Below are 17,194 nucleotides of genomic sequence, written 5' to 3' on the forward strand. Positions count from 1 at the left end.
AACCTCTGGAGGAAACAAACCCCCAAGCTACAGAGAGAAAAAGGCAAAGTTTGTATTACCTAATCGGTCAGCGCAATGTTCTGTGCAAATGGGCATTTGAATGATTTTTGATGATGAAGAAGTAGCATTAATATGTTTTCCTAAAAGAACATTTCAGAATTAACAGATCCCTTAGTTTCTGTGATACTTGATTCCATTTCATTCTATGGTGCCTAAATTTGCCTTTCTATAACTTCCACTCAAAGTTACTCGGTCCTTTGTGGGACTTGGGATCAAGTCAAACAAATCTAATCCCTCTCTTTCCTATAATATCTCATGAAAAACCTGAAAAAAAAGCTGCAATGGTTGCTTCTAAGCCTCTATCTCTTCAAAGTAAATAGATTTGGTTCTTTCAACCAGTCTTTAAGTGCATTATCTCCCTCATCATCCAAGTTTTGATTCTCTGGTTTAGAGTGAATGTCAAAGGTAACTGTTTCTCTTTGAAACAGCAACCCCTCCCACCTTGAGTTTTTTCTTTTCTCTAATTAAAGGGGCCATCCCTTGACTCACTTCTTAAAGAGATCTATTCACTGAGGCTTAGCCACACTCTAAGTGAGTACCTGAAAAGGCCTTAGCCTAAAACGGCCACGGTCTCCCACTGCATCCTGAGTTATCTCCAGTCATCCTGCCATCACTAGATCTAGATGACTCTGGAGGAGAAAGTGAGGCTGGTGACCTTGCACAGCCCTCCCTCACTCAAATCCAAGTCAACGGCAAGTCATGTCATTTCCCTTATTCCATGGTCCTCCTCGAAAACGGAGGACAAACACATACGCATCATCCCCCATCATCTTGGTTTTCATTCTTTAAGCAACGTCCTTCCTAAAGCTGAGAATGCCTAGCCCAGTGGAATACCCCTGATATAGCCTGACCCACTGATCCACACACGGCACAGGAGAACTGCCATGTTTGTCAATCTGGCAAGCGCCGAAAGTAGGGTTTTTAGCCACCCTAAGATGCTTTTAACTCTTATTCAGACTGAAGTCAGGTAAAAACTCTTCATTCTTTTCCACATAAAATGTTGTCCTCCTTCCCTAACACCTTCCCTAAGCAAGTGATTCCTTGAATCCAAGGAGAGGATCTTATATTAAATTTACATTAAATTCTGTTTTTTGTTTGTTTTGGAGGACAATTGGGGTTAAGTGACTGGCCCAAGTCACACGGCTAGTTTTGTGTGTGTGTGTGTGTGTGTGTGTGTGTGTGTGTGTGTGTGTGTGTGTTAAGTATCTGAGGTCGAATTTGAACTCAGGTCCTCCTGACTCCAGGGCTGGTGTGCTATTTACTGTGCCACCTAACCGCCCCTAAATTTAACATTAAATTCTATTAAAATGGGTCTTTATTAGAATTGATCTGCCACTCACTCTTTTTGCCTCTTGACATTATCAATTGTATTAGCTGTTATCCCTTCCCATTTTCATGTTATTTGCAAATTTGATAAGCATGGCATCTTTGCTTTCATGAGTCATTGACAAAAATGTTCAACTGCATGAGGTCAAGTATCCACATATGCATGCACTAACATGAACACACACACACACACACACATTAGTCTAAAATGGATTCAAAGGATATTTTAAATATCTTTATAATTTTACTTATAAAATTTTTTTCTTTACCAGAATCAGACAAAATGTTGTCCTTTCCCAGACTTTTCTTCTCCAGGCTATTCAAAATGAAGTCTTCTTGAAAAACATGAAGTAGCTGTGTTTTTCTGCCATGCTGAATGTGAATAAATAAATAACAACATAAATTGCCAAGTAAGTCATTTACCTAAATGTCTATAGTCAGAAAAAACAGCAAACTTACAAGTTCAGTGATGGGATCTAACTCAATAATGCATCCTGGTCTTGCAGTTGATTGTTGACTCACAATGTTAAACACTTCACCAACATATTTCTGTTTTAAAAAAATAAAGATAGTTTCTCAGCTCACTTATAAAGTTTATCAAAATTATTGACATTTACAAAAATAATCTGTTAATGGGAGGAAAAATCCCATTTTCTTTAGTTCTGTAAGAAGTCAACTAACTAAACAGTAAGGTCCCTTCCAAGATTCTAATGTATCTGCCTTGCTGGAGAGTTCACAAGATCTACAAAGTAAATTAGAATCAAGTAATTAAGGATCATGATACTGAGGGAAAATTATTTCACATCCACTAGTTTACACATCTGATCTCAATGATAAAAAGAATAGTTTAGAGATGGGCTGAAGTTTAAACAGTGATTGTAAAATATGGTAGATCTCTGGAAACAAGTTACATATTTCTTTTCTAGTAATAAAAGATTATTTTTATCACTATGTTAAAGACAGCCAAATGTAGTAGAGAATGCAGTCAGGAAGACTCGGATTCTAGTTCTATTTCTAATACAGGCTAGATATATGAATATGAAACTGGCCAACTCACTTAATTTCTCAATGTTTAAGAGGCAACTCTAAGACTACAAAGATGATACAGACAAATTGCTGGTCAGCATTGGTAAAAAGAATGCCCTCATTGGGAACTATCTACAATGATAAAATCCCAGATTCAATGAAAACATAATGGCTAATTTTAAAATGATATATAAATGAAAAAAAAAAGGTAATAAAAAGATAGACAATAAAAGTTTTAATTTATGAAGAACGAAATATTTTATGGTAGATTCTATGAATACTATCCTAAAAGAATATATCTGAAAACTACTTAATGAACTAACATCTATTAAGCACCTACATTTGCCAGGACATTAGGGGATAATGTTCCTAGATACATAAATACAGGGTATATTATAAAATAAATACTAAGTAATTTCTGTGTTGAGCAGAATAACATCTGGATCAAAAAAGCTTGAAAATAAGCATGTTATATCTAATCACTTAAATTTGTATACATAATGAGATAAAAAATTCCAACAGGTTATTATATGATACATATGTATTTATTACATAGAAATAAATGTTATGCCTATTATACTAATTTGTGCATCTAATAATTTCAGATTAAAAATCACATATATTTTATAAGATTTACATGTAATCATTTCACTTACGGAAATTTCAGGGTTGGACAGCTCGTATAAAAGCTTTTTGGCATCAGTAACAGCTTCATATAATCTCAAATATTGTCCATCGCTGGCCACAAAGCAAGCGCTAGGAGAGTTACAATAAGCACCTAAAAAGATTGATGAAAAATGTAAATCGAGCCACTTAAAGACCGCGTTCAGATCCTTTGTTATCCGGAATAAAAAGGAGAACAACACGATGCTCACTTACCTAGACAGTAACTAGGGATGAGGGCAGGTAGCCATGCCACGTTGGAAAAGGCCGAAACATGAAGAGAATTAATCCTTGCAAGTTCTGAAACACCTCCAGAAAAAGACAATGGCCCAACTGGATCAACCCTCCAAAGAATAAGTTCACTATAAACTGCATTGGGATCCTGGAACGTGACATCTCCAGTAGTTCTACTATGCTCTCCTAATGAAATCTCCTCAGAGTTTAAAGCATCATAAGGCTGTTTCAGATTGTCAATGTCTGGTGTCCTTAATGCATTATGATGGGATGTTGTTAGTAGCAATGGTAATACTGAATGGCAAGCTAAGTCATTAAGATGAAAGCGATGACCACAATATCTAGATTTATGGGAAATACTGAGCACTGTAGAAAAGGCAGATTCTTCTGCAAAGCTGACTAACCACTGATTCAAGGATCCATCTGCATGCTTTGAAATCATCATGACATTAGGAGTGAAGATACTTAATTTTAAACTATTAGTTGATTTACTGTGACCAGAAGAGATCAGCATTGATGTGGAACGTGTGAGGCCAGAGGGCTTTTGTTTGCCTTGCTGAATAGCCAAGTCAACATTCTTGGTACAAGCATACATCACTATGCTTTTGCAGAGAGAATTGGCATCACCCGTAGGGAATGCTACTGGAATTCTGGAAACAAATGACACCTAGATTAAAAAAAAATATATGCATTACTATGCACAGACTGTGAAGATATAAAAAGAATTACAGTTAAGCAAGTGTATAAAATATTATACAACAAAGTAGGATACCACCTGAGACAATAACAGTACCTGCACCTGGCGAAACATACCAGGCTGGTATTCATCCAGCCAATCCACATGCCAAATCAGCAAAGAACCATCCACTGGATGAATACTGAAGAGCATGTCTGCATTTTTACTCCATTCAGACAGAAGCACTTCAATCTGATGATCAATGATAGCAGATGGTAAGGGTACACACCCTGAACTGAGTATATTTTTTTCACTACTCAACTCTCTCTTTTCAGGAATTGCTTTCGGATCATCAACACCATCATCTGTTTCTGGTAGAAAAAAGTGTTAACAAGTTAAATAAATGCAATTAAATAACAAATTTAACGAGAATTACTAGAAAGGCAATAAAGCTTAAATCAGTATCTAGGTTTCATAAACAAAAATTTTTTTAAAAGGAAACTTTTACTTTAGGGATATGTACAGCACTCTAGGCCATCCCTGTAAAATATTTTAAAGCTTTTGTTTTAGTAATTTTATCATTTTAGAGTTATAAGCACCAGTTTCTAAATTAATACTTATAAAACACTAGTCCCAATACAAACTCAGCCTTCCAAGAAAGGATATCAATGTGAAATTTGTGGCCTTTTCAGACATTAGAACAATCAGGAAAGTAACTCAACACTCAATCTCATTTCATTTGTTATTATATAAAGATTTAACAGAGGTGAGCAACAAGTGAAATCTTGTTATTCTGCTATCTTAATGTTACGTTAGTGCTTATGTTCTCTAATTACAATTAATATTTCATCTACTCTTTGCAACCAGAAAACATCAGTTTTTAAAATTTAAAATCAATGTATTTATCTTTGTGCAGTAAGAATTAAAGATATTTCTAGTTCAATATTATAGGTGTACCTTGACATGATTTTCCTGAACCTAAGCAAGCAGTTAAGGGAAGTTTTTAAAATAAGCCTTGATTAATGTCTAGGGTAATTTCTAAATTTGTCTAAATATACTGTACCAAAGACTACTTTTAAATATCAATCTGTTTTAGGTTAGATGTACCATAGTTTCCGAATTTGCCACCACATACACAATTTTAAAACTGTTTTTTATTTTAAAAAAATTTAATACAATTCAAGTCAAGAAATACTCTATAAAATAGTCACAAAGCATTGTGGTGGGTGCTAAGGATATAAAGACAAATGTGAAAAATAACATTTGTCCTCAAGGGATTCACACTCTACTGGAGGATATAATTTGTAAACGGGTAAGTAATACAAGATGATTTGAGAAGAGAGAATACTAACAACAAAAAGGATTAAAGATTTCCTGTAGGAGATAGCTCTTGAGATGATCCTTGAAGAAAGCGAAGGATTCTAAGGAGTGGAGATTGACAGTTCATTCTAAGCCATTTTCCAACAGCAGCTCTACTAGGTTTCCTCTCCAGGAATACATTACATGCCTAAGATAAATTCATCATCTGAAATCTCATCCCTATGAAGACTGACTCAGTTGTTGATACTCAAAATCTCCTTGGCCCCCTCAGCTGCCTCAAAGTCTTCCTTTAGAGAGAGTTCAGAACTTTCCAGGTAACCTCATTTTCTATCAGCCTCTCTACTTAGCTTCAATTCCATGAACATCATGCCCCAGCTGGATACCCCTGGTGCCCCACTCCTCCTCCCACCTCTTCAGTTTCCTTTGGTGAACTGTCTTCTCTCATTAGTTTGTAAGCTCCTTGAAGGCAGGGTCTGTCTTTCTTTTCCTTATTTGTACTGTCAACACTTAGCACAGTACCAGGCACTGTGCTTCCCCAGTCTGTATGTGAAGAGTAAATCCCATGTTGGTGAGTTTTTATTTTGTCCTATAAATAATAGGGAATCTCTAAATACTTTCAAAAAGGAGCATGGTGGGGGCAGCCAGGTGGCTCAGCGAGTAAGAGCACCGGCTCCAGTGTCGGGATGACCTGGGGATCAAATCCGGGCTCAGATACTCAGCACCACACCCAGAAATAACTGGCTCTGTAACCTTGAGCAAGTTACTTAACCCCAATTGCTTTAAAAAAAAAAAAAAGGAGCATGGTGGCTGCTGATACGGTGACACGGTGTACCAGCCACAAGGAAGTTATGTCAAAACCCCCTGGATTATAACCTTCCACTCTGTTCCATTTCTCATCTCTGATAATGTGGGCCTGGCCTTTCCTCCTTCCTCGATCACACTCTTTTCAACCTTTCACTATACGCTTGTTCCTTCTTTGATGCCTTCAAACACACTCAGATGTCATTCTTAAACCTTTCACCAGAACCTACTGCCCCTGAAGCTGTCATCCTGTGCCTCTCCACCTTTCTTAGTAAATCTCCCAGGATCAACTACCCACACCAGGCCTCCTCTCTCCTCACTAACCTTCAAACTTTTGCCACTTTTCCAACTGAAGCTGTTCTCTTTAAAGTTACCAATGATCTTTTCATTTCCAAATATGATTCTTTCCTTAGTACTTTCCCTTGGACACTTTCTTCTTTTCTGAGCTTTCGTGACACCTGATTCTCTTCTCACCCATCTAACTACTCCTCAGTCTTCTCTACCAGTTCATCATCCATATTCAAAACCCCTTAACTATGGCTGGCAAGACTCTAACCTGGTGTTCTATTCTTTTCTCTTTATATTGTCTAGATTAAACCAAATATAAGGAGATAATATAAAGATTTTAATCTCTAGCATCAGCCTTTCCCCTGAGTTTCAGTCTCAATCATCTATACCAATGGAACATTTCAAAACTAGTCCTGAAGACAAATCAAATTCAACATGTCCAAGATAGAACTCCTTATTTTTCCCCTGAATCTTCCTCTCTTCCAAACTTCCCTTTTCTTCCAAAGACTCTTTGTAACGTATGCATTATCCTTAAATCCTCCTCAACCAACATATCTAGCCAGGGACCAAATCTTGCTTTTTCTACCATCGTACCATCTCTCTACTCAGTCACAACCTTAATTTAGATGAGGCATCATTACCCTTATCTGGATTATTGCAAGAGCCATCTAAATTGGTCTCCCTTCCTCAAATTCCCCTTGAAACCAGTTGATCATATGCAGCAGGACCAATGTGATTTGTCTTACTTCCCTTTCTTTGATTCCCCTACTCAAAGTCTAGAATCAAATCAAAACTCCTGCTTAGTTATTAAAGCCCTTCACAACCTGGGCCCAAGCTACCTTTCCAATGCACTGTGTCATCTAGACAAACAGACTTTATCTCTGGATAAATGCTGACTGATTGCAGTTCGGTGATCAGACTTCAGCTTAAGAAGATCTGGCAGCTGAATGGAAGACGGATTGGAAAGTGAATAGAATGGAAATGGGGAGACCAATTAGGAGGTAATTTCTAAAGTACAGGCAAGAGGTAAGGAGGGTCTGATTTAGGGGAGTGGCCAAGTGAAGGAAGAGAAGCAGATAAAGGTGATTAATTGTGAAACAGAATCAACAAGACCTGGAAATTGATATGGAGCTGAGGTAAAGGACAAAGTGGACTTCAAGACTGACTGTAAGTACAGGGACAGCCTCAAGGGAGGAGGAAAAGTTTGGAGGCAGGGTATATACCTTAGGGGGAAAGATAATGGGTTCTATTTGAACTGATCAATTGAAAAGAAGACTGGCTATCTAAGTAGAGGTGAATAATAGTGGTGTGAAGCTAATAATAGATGTGAAACTAATCAAGAGTGATTAGGGCTAGATACATAAAATGGAGAACAGGGGCAGCTAAATCCATGGAAGTTGAGATCACAAGGAAAGGGTTTAGAGAAAGAAAAGAAGAAACATTGGAACAAAACTGGGGAATCTCCACAGCTGTAGGAATGGATTGGTAATCCATCAAATGAGACTGAAAATGAGTGGTTTAGTCAGAGATACAAGAAATTCTGGCACAGGAGCAAAAAGAGGAGCTAGTATACAAGAGGAGTGTGGTCAACAGCACTCAAACCAAGAGGGGCCAAGAAGAAGGATGAGGAATGAAAGAAGCCAAGTGCACACTGATTAATCTTGGAAAAGGCCAGTGGCTGAACCTCAAAGTATATGACAAGGGTCATAAATACAGTGAAGGAAACTGATTGGGGGGAGGGGACGCAGGGGAGGTTATACAGATGAAAATTCTAGTTTCTGTTTTCTTGAGGGCAAAATCTTATAATTCTTTGTATTCCATATAATACCACATACGGTACCTTGACAATATTAACCATTCAAATATATGATTAGTTATCTTCATGATATAAAAATGTATGTATGTACTGAAGAACAATTTGACTGACTCAAACTATTTTACATATTCCTTATTTTTCTTAAGCCATTACCTTCATCAGATTTTCCATCCACCTGATTAGATTCTTCCATACTCGCTTCCGAAGGTGGCTGTTCAAAACTCTTTCGAAGCTGCTGTAAAAAGACCTCCATCGACAAAGTAAAATGCAATTCTTTATTGTTAAGCCAGTGTACGACAAAAGGCCCACTCTTTTCTTCATTTTCACCAAGACTGAGAGATGTAATAGAAGGAAGTAAAGGAATGTCTACAAAGCAAAAATGTCAAAAATTAATTACTTGCTACCTGATCACATGAAACAATTAAGCTCCATACTTTTGGCATTGGTAGTCATATAAAGAATCACAAAAAGTATAAAATAAATGTAACCCACACACAAGTCACTCTGCACATTCTCTCAAAATCTATGAGATAAGTGGTTACTTATCTTACTAAACACTAAGAGTGGTTAGTCTATAAGAGAAAAATTATAATCATGTGGCCAACTTTAGTCTATGATATATTTTTTAGTCAAGTCATCTGAAAGATGTGACATGTTTAACAACCCTATATTAATATTATTAGGACTGAATTGTTTTGATTAAAGAACATATTTATATATTCTCAAATAAGAGTATTACCAAATTAAACAAAGCAAACATTATTCCTGTCATGCAAAATTATAATTCACAACCTAAAAGGGATTTGAGTTGGCAGACAATGATTTTTTGAGGACAATCAAACATTTTTCCTTAGAGCAGTTAATGTTGGAGAGGCTACAGGAAGATAGGCACACTCTATTTGCAGCACAGAAATGATATAACCATGCTACAAAGTAATCTGGAATTACGCAAGGAAAGTAACTAAAATATCCATAACTGTTTTCCTGGAGTTCCCATTGCCAGGCATATACATATCCCAAAGATGTTAAAAACAGAAAGAAGTTCCCATCCACACCAAAATATTTATAGCAGCCTTTTCTTATGGCAGTAAAGAAATGGAAACAAAGTAGTTGCCCATCAACTGAGTAGGGCTGACTAAAATACACGGTGTATAAATGCCACAGAATATGAATTTGAAGATTTTAGATAAACATAATCTATTAAACTTACGTGAACTACACAGAATGAAGAACAAGGAAAGCAATATTTCCAAAGACTACAAGTAAATGCAAAGAACAAGAACAAAACAAAACTGAATGTGTAATTATAATGATCAAGCTTGTCCCAGAAGAAGAAAAGAGAAAATGCACCTCCCATCTTTTGCTGGACAGGTGGAATGTGGGTATGAAATACTGTACATGCTAACAGTCACAGGCTTGGGGTTTTTTGCTGATGTCTTTTTTTTCTTTTTTTGCTACAAAGATGACTTGCTGGGGAAAGGATGTGAAAGGATATATTAAAAAATGTAAATGATATAAAAACTAAAGATTATCAACAATTTTAAAAAAGCCTTGGAGAAGACATGCCAAATAAAAAATGTACCTGATGACTGGAAGCCAATACTGATAGTTTATGTTTCAAAACTAGCTTGGCATGCCAAAATCCCTAAAGAATTTCTATATTTGAATTTGATTTTCTGAAAGTAATATTATTAATAAATTGAATTTTAAAAACATTTTCCCTTAATTCATTCAGTGATAATTCTAGAACTTATTTAAAGAAATGATTGCCTTCTATTTATTTTTTAATCAACAGAAAACTGATTGTTCCACAAAACTCTACTCTACTGCCCCATCTTGGTATACAGGACACACTGGGTTTTTTAAATCATGGTAGCAGAACACAGATTCTGGATGATTCTATCATGTGGTGCAGCAGAAAGAATGGGGCATTTGAACTCAGAAGACCTGGTTCAAGTCTCAACTGTGCCACTTACACCTCTGCAAGTCACCTGATCACTGAGCTTCAGTTTCTTCATCTATAAGATGAGGGGGTTGGCTTTCAATAACTTCTAATATGCCTACTTTCTGAGGAACAGCCTCTCTAAACTAAAGCACCAAAAGTCTGACCACCAGTAAACCAACCACATGGTGATGAATTATTTCATCATGGCAAACCTATATTCAATGGTCTGCTGGTGCAGTACCCATGGCAGAATGGTGGAGATGGTAATAAAGGATCTGAACTTCATATTAAGTTAGCTACTGGTACCTAAACGTGAGCTCCTTGTCAATAACTGATGGACACACTAAGGGAGGAACTGAATCATATTAAGCCTCTCACTGTGAAGGAAACTACAGTTAAATGGAAAAATGGCTCATAGGAGAGCTATTCCCTCATACTTACAAGAAAATTCACATGATATATACCATTACTTCTAAGCAAAACCTTGGAAAAAACTGTGTACACTCATTAATTCTACTTCCTCTCCTGTCACTTCCTAATCATTTGCAATATGGTTTTGGACATAAAGTTCAATAGCAATAAGTTTCAGTCTAAAATTGCTCCCTCCAACGTTACCAACTGCCAAATCTCTTAATTGCCAAATCTGATAGCTGTTACTCAATACTCTTACTTCCTGATCTCTGTACTATCTACTACACTCTCTGTCCATATATTACCTCCTTTCTGGGGTTTTGTGACATTGTTCTCTCTCTTTGTTCTCCATCCATCTAGCCACTGCTTCACTATCTCCTGTGCCAATTAACCCTTACCCCATCCCCTATAAATGGTAATACACTGCACTTGGTACCCACATTCCACATTTTGTTACCTATAGGATGCAAAAGTGTAACATGCATGGATTTAGTACACAATACACTACATATGTACAAAGATGTATACACACATATCTGTATATACATATACCTATATACCCAACACACATACATGTATATACACATGCATGTTGTAGCAGCAAGCACCCCAAGCGTCCTCAGGGTTGCTGCCACCACAGGTTCTTGGATCTGCTTTGATAAAGGAAAGCAACTCAAAACGGGTTAACAAGCTTACTTTAATCAGTCAAACATATATCGTTTACCTTGTTCAGGGGAAAAAGGTCAGCACCCTGAACTTCAAAGTATACAGGCAGAATTATCAAGACAGAAACAGATCAAGTAGACAGCTTTCCAAACTGTCCAACCATTACATCCATACCAAATCAACATCTGGCTTTCAACATCTGGGTTTTTCAAAGCTGGGGGGCTCTGGACAACAGCTTCCCAGAATCCGAATCAAATCACAGAACACTTCTCAAAGTGAGCCCCAAAACAAAGCTACACATCAGGGCTTATATAGCCTTCTCCTGGCTCAGAGAATGTAACAACCTTGTTGACTCACTGGCTAATCAAGAAGTATCTACTGAAAAACAAGCCTCCCACCCCAAGCTCCAGGTGCACTTTAGCCTAGGGACAGGGAAGATCTTTAAATTTGCATTTCCATTACACATGTATACCTATATACACAATACACATGCACACACATACATGTATGTATATACACATACCTATATACCCTATATATACATGTGTACACACAATACATACACATATATACATATACCAATATACACAACACATGTAGACAATACATATATTTATACATCTAGACACAATAACTACACACATGCACAGATACACACATACATGCTCTTCCCTATGCTATCTAGGCATTATACACTTGGAATTTGGTAACAAGATAGTGAACACACGGTCTTAGAATGCACAGCATTCTGGTGGCTGCAGGGCCGCCACTTTGCAGCAAAGGTAAATGCTTGAATGACTGAGGAGGACTGACTGAGAAGTCTAACCTATTCTTGAATCAAGTGAAAGTGCATGCAATTGGGGTTAGGAGTGACAGGTCCTGGGTGCGGATCTGGTACTCTTTAGGCTACTACAACAACATGAGACTTTACCCACCAACCCCCCAGAAGCTGTCATTTCCTCTCCTGCCCCACTCCCTCCCTTCTGTGAAGAAGAAGCTCAATCTGTTTATAAATTTGCTTAAGAAGAACAGCGGGGCTGTTGTCTCTGGGGAAGGGTTCAAAGTGGTGACGGGGGATTTCATGGCATCTATAGTTTATACACATGGCACTTGGTGCCCATATTCCACATTTTGTTACCTATAAAATACAAAAGTAGAACATGCATGGATTTAGAATCCCGTGATACTATCTCACCCTAAATGAAGCTTTCTGAAGGAGCCAGGGTTTTTACCTGTGGCTGGGTTGATGCTGGCTGCAATATGAAAGTGGCAAAGTGCATTGGCCTGCAAGGGGGTATTCCTGTGGACCTGATGAGGATTCTGCTGGTGTGGCAGGTAACCAGTATGTGCTACAAGTGCAAGGGATCTTCTTCGTCCTCTACGAAAATGCCTCAGGTTTACCTATGTGGATAAAATGGTCTTTAATTTAGAGTGCCTTTATTCTCATAAACTAAGTGTATTCTTAATACATTTGTTTTATGAGCTACAAAATACACTGACAACTGAATGATAATGCTCAGGAGCCTTCTCTCCTCAAGTGATCAGATATATTAACTCCAACACTATTTCTCTAAGGTATTACATTATATAACATCAAAGTTTTAGGTTAAAAAAAGCTATAAAGATGGGGGGCAGCTAGGTGGCACAGTAAATAAAGCACCGGCCCTGGAGTCAGGAGGACCTGGGTTCGGATTTGGCCTCAGACACTTAACACATACACACACTAGCCATGTGACCTTGGGCAAGTCACTTAACCCCAACTGCCCTCCAAAAAGCAAAAAAAAGAAAAAGGTAAAAAGAAAAACTTTACTCTGGCAACCTCAATTCTTTTACTCAGATTGCATTTATTTTATTTAAATCGACAGGGCTTGTTGATTTTTTTTTAGTCATCGGGTAAATTTTTTAAAATTACTTTCTACATTGGAAAAATATGATGCTTCAAAAAATATGTAGCAAAATTTTCTTTCTCTGAGTCTTTCCCTAAGTTAAATCTAATTGAACTTAATTTTTAGGTCATATAACTCAATCATCTATAAAACACAGAATTCAACTGGGTGATCTCTATTGTCCTTCCAAATCTCGATTCTATGACTTAAAAGTCTTATTATAAAAATCACTCCCAAAGCTTGTAGAAACATCTAAACTATAGCACTTACTTCCAAGGCATTTTGAACTCTTTCTTTACTGGAAGCATTCCTCTTGAAGTTATTTGTTAAATTAACTGGATCAGTCCAGTGGTTGTAGTTTCCTTCATATAAAAGACTATCATTCGGTAAAAAAGTCTCTACCCATAGGCGACACACATTATCTTTGCAGCAAGTCAACAATACATTACATACAGAAGCCCTGTGGAAGAAAACAATATTGAGAATACAAATCCAGTGCAGAAAATTACCATGGCAATGATGGAAATTATTCCGTATTACTTAAACATACATTCAAGGGGCGGCCAGGTAGCTCAGCGAATAAGAGCACTGGCTCCAGTGTCAGGACGACCTGGAGATCGAATCCCGGGCTCGGACACTTAGCACCCACCCAGAAACACCTGGCCGTGTAAACTTGAGCAAGCTACTTAACCCCAATTGCTTAGGGGGGGCCAGGTGGCTCAGCGAGTAAGAGCACCGGCTCCAGTGTTGGGATGACCTGGATCAAATCCGGGCTCAGATACTCAGATACCCAGAAATAACTGGCCGTATAACCTTGAGCAAGTTACTTAACCCCGATTGCTTAAAAAAACAACAACATACATTCAATTTTTAAAGTATCAGTGAAGAAAAGTTTATAGTAAATATAAAGATTTAATGTGTTCAAAAGGGCAATTGTAAAGCCTCTATTTAGAAACCTCTACTTCAATGCAACACCGTTTTCCATACCATTGCACTTCTTTCTATTATTCTTAATCCAGCAACTAACTACTTAGATTTTCAAAACTCTTCCATGACCTGAGGTAGCATGACACAATCACTAGTGTTGCTTTGAATGAAACTCAGTGTCATATGAAAATGGCTCACATAGAAATGAATATCCTCTAAAAACAGGGTTTTTTTTTAGCATGCATTCTTGATAGTCTAGTGAAACTTATGAACCCCTTCTCAGAATAATGTTTTCTTAAAAAATTCTAAATTGAAAGAAATGCCGGATTTCACTTAGTGGTTAGAAAAAATGAAGAAGTTAGTTTTTTCTCCCATCCAACCTCATGAAATCTATCCATAGAAACCCTGGGAGGCCACTGACCCCAAGTTAAGAGACTGTGGTTTAAAATAATCTATCTTGATTTTTTAGTTATTAATTACAGTATGAATCCATTCTTGCTATGTGTTTTTTACTAAGTGTAGTCACACAGTATCCATGGACATTTTCCACAATGAGCACTAGCATAGCACTGTAACAGAGTACTGTAAGTATTTATATTTTTCTCTCAGAATATGGAAATATGCAGTTTCAGGAGCTAAAACAGTGTTTTCAAACACATATTACTTATCTAGTTAGTGGCTCATTCCTCTGGGTGAGCTTACCCCAATACAAATTGAAGGAAGGAAGGGAAGAATCAAGAAAGGAAACAAGGAAGGAAAAGAGGAAAAAAGGAGGGACTCATTAAGCATCAACTGTGTGCTAGACACTGTGTTAAGCACTTTACAAATATCTCATTTGATCCTCACAACAACCCTGGGAAGTATATGTTGTTATTATCCACCTTTTACAGTTGGGGAAACTGAGGCACCTAGTTGTCTCTAAGGATTAATAATAAATTTATTAATTACCCACATGGGCAATCACCAGGTAAAAGCCAATAAGCCCTTTCAAAAGAATTTGTTTCTAGGAGTGATTCAGTATGTAAAGAAAAAAAAAAAAACCCACAGCCTTCAGCAGAATCCTTTTCTTTATGCCTGTCAAATAGAGCACATTTCTGTTTTTATTAACTGCCTTCCCTTTTGGTCTGGTTTATTAAGTACCTGTTTAATACACATTTTCAAAAATTATAGAACATATTTGTTACACTGGATGCTGTATAGTATACATATGGAAGACATCAGGAAAAGAAGCTAGGTCTAATGAACTTGAGCATGAACAAAAGATTCAGGGGGACAGTGGAGTTGAGAAACCTGATAAACAGAAAGAATTAAGATGACCAAAGATACTGGAGAAAAGAGCAAGATGAGAGATCCAAAATTCATACCATCATCAATAAGGAGAAAACAGAATGGATAATCAAAGTGCTGGGCAAACGTTCTGTAGCCAGAAGATCTACAGAACTTAGAGGAATAAGACACACTAGGTACATGTCCCACTTATCTTGGGACACTCAGAGCTTATCATGGCGGCTTCAGATGATTTTATTTGCCTCTAATTTAGGCTAGCCAAAGACCTCATCCCAAGCAAGACTTTAAGATCTACAAATAACAACTGAAGATAAAAGACCGCATGGGGATTAATTATAGTTCTTTGACAGGCTTTCCTGAACAATTTTCTTGATTTTTACAATGAAATATGATTTATTTTTATTCATAACAAAAGCATTAGCCAACAGGATTAAAAACTATTCATATTTTTATTTCAGCCCATGTACCTGAGATAAGATTTGTAAATGTCAACAATATCCAGTTTCAGTCTGAATGACTTAAAATAACAGAACTTTAGTTCTATTACAGTAATCATCTAAAATGTTACTTGGTGGTTATGTTAGATTGGAAAGACTATAAATTATTTTATGGCACAAAGGCAAAAAGAAAAAATGTATATGGCACTGTAGTGACTGAGTAAGAAAAAATGTAATCAGAAAATAAGATATAACTACATCTTCTTAGAATACAAAGGAAAAAAATGACTGTGGCAGATGTTGTAACTATGTGCCTGTATTACTGTATATCCTAATGAAAAACTACTTAATTTTTGAAATTGAGACTGTTAGACCAAAAAAAAGAAATTATAAGAGTATTAGAGCATAAAAATGTTTAACTTGACTTGAATTACTGAATCAAAAATATAAAAATAAAATTGAACAGTCAAATAACAATAAACCTGATATATAGATAAAAGTGTAGAATAATTAATTGATGTGAAACTTGACCATTTCAACTCTGTGGTTAAAATTGAGAAGCACGAAGGTGAAATGATGATTATATCTAAGAAAGTGCAAAACATAAAGCCTCAAAAGGATTTAAGTCATATTTTTATTATATTTTAAAACTCAACCACTAATACTACTGATATCTTACCAACTGATGAAGGGTAGGTAAAACTAATCAAGAAAAATGGTAGCTGACAGCTGATGAAGAGAGGTAATTCTATAGCTATAGTCAACTTATATTCTAGATTTCTTGAGAAGTTTTTATTTTTAAGCAAAGAAAATATCTTTTAAGAAGTCAATAGAAAAGGGATTTCATTAATTAGGTCATGAATCTTGATATAACAATTCAGTCAGTGTCCTTATTAGCTCCACTCTTTATTTGAGCATTCAAATCTTCTCAGCCTCTCAAGTTCTACAGTTAACAGTATCTCTAGAAGTAAACAGAGAAGTCATTATTCATAATGGCATAATTCATAGTGGCATTCATACCACTGAAAAACTTATCACTAACCTAGGCATGTATTTGCTGGTCTTCCGCCAAGAAAATCCATTCACAGCTCTAGGATGTGCCAGGTAAACAAAGGAAAAGTCAACTTCTCCTCCTCGTGTTTGCTTTTGTGGCCCTCTATCTTCAGAGGTAACTGTTGACCGCCAGTTGTCTGTATTATACCAGACTTTCAAAAGGCAGTCATCCTAAAGAGAAAAAAAAAAAAAAATATTATAATAACAAAAAAAAAAAAAAAAAGAAAGAGGTGAAAACCACTCATGTTAGAACAGGATCACACAAAGTTTAACTTTGAAGTATTTTGGTTATATAAAATTAAGAACCTGTTTCCCATCAGTTTAAAATTTTTCTTTTGAGGGTGTTTTGTTGGCTTTTTTTTTTTAAAGGAC

The 17,194-nt window shown here is 36.6% G+C and overlaps 1 protein-coding gene across 3 annotated transcripts in view; it reads right to left on the reverse strand.

The window, feature by feature from the left end:
• The window catches only part of DMXL1 (Dmx like 1), a 153,682-nt gene that overhangs the window by 97,390 nt on the left and 39,098 nt on the right, over nucleotides 1-17,194 (reverse strand). For all 3 annotated transcript variants that reach the window (XM_069087836.1, XM_069087834.1, XM_069087835.1), the window contains exons 7-15: nucleotides 16,812-16,993; nucleotides 13,389-13,578; nucleotides 12,465-12,633; nucleotides 8,364-8,576; nucleotides 4,103-4,356; nucleotides 3,292-3,976; nucleotides 3,069-3,190; nucleotides 1,846-1,935; nucleotides 1,656-1,758 (exon numbers count right to left, since the gene is read on the reverse strand). In XM_069087836.1, coding sequence (XP_068943937.1) covers nucleotides 1,656-1,758; nucleotides 1,846-1,935; nucleotides 3,069-3,190; nucleotides 3,292-3,976; nucleotides 4,103-4,356; nucleotides 8,364-8,576; nucleotides 12,465-12,633; nucleotides 13,389-13,578; nucleotides 16,812-16,993 — 2,008 coding nt within the window. The remainder of the gene's footprint in view (nucleotides 1-1,655; nucleotides 1,759-1,845; nucleotides 1,936-3,068; nucleotides 3,191-3,291; nucleotides 3,977-4,102; nucleotides 4,357-8,363; nucleotides 8,577-12,464; nucleotides 12,634-13,388; nucleotides 13,579-16,811; nucleotides 16,994-17,194) is intronic.

Source organism: Petaurus breviceps, unplaced genomic scaffold, assembly GCF_028583685.1.
Source record: "Petaurus breviceps papuanus isolate PSGF00001 unplaced genomic scaffold, PetGlider_PUasm1.0 183, whole genome shotgun sequence".
NCBI lineage: Eukaryota > Metazoa > Chordata > Mammalia > Diprotodontia > Petauridae > Petaurus > Petaurus breviceps.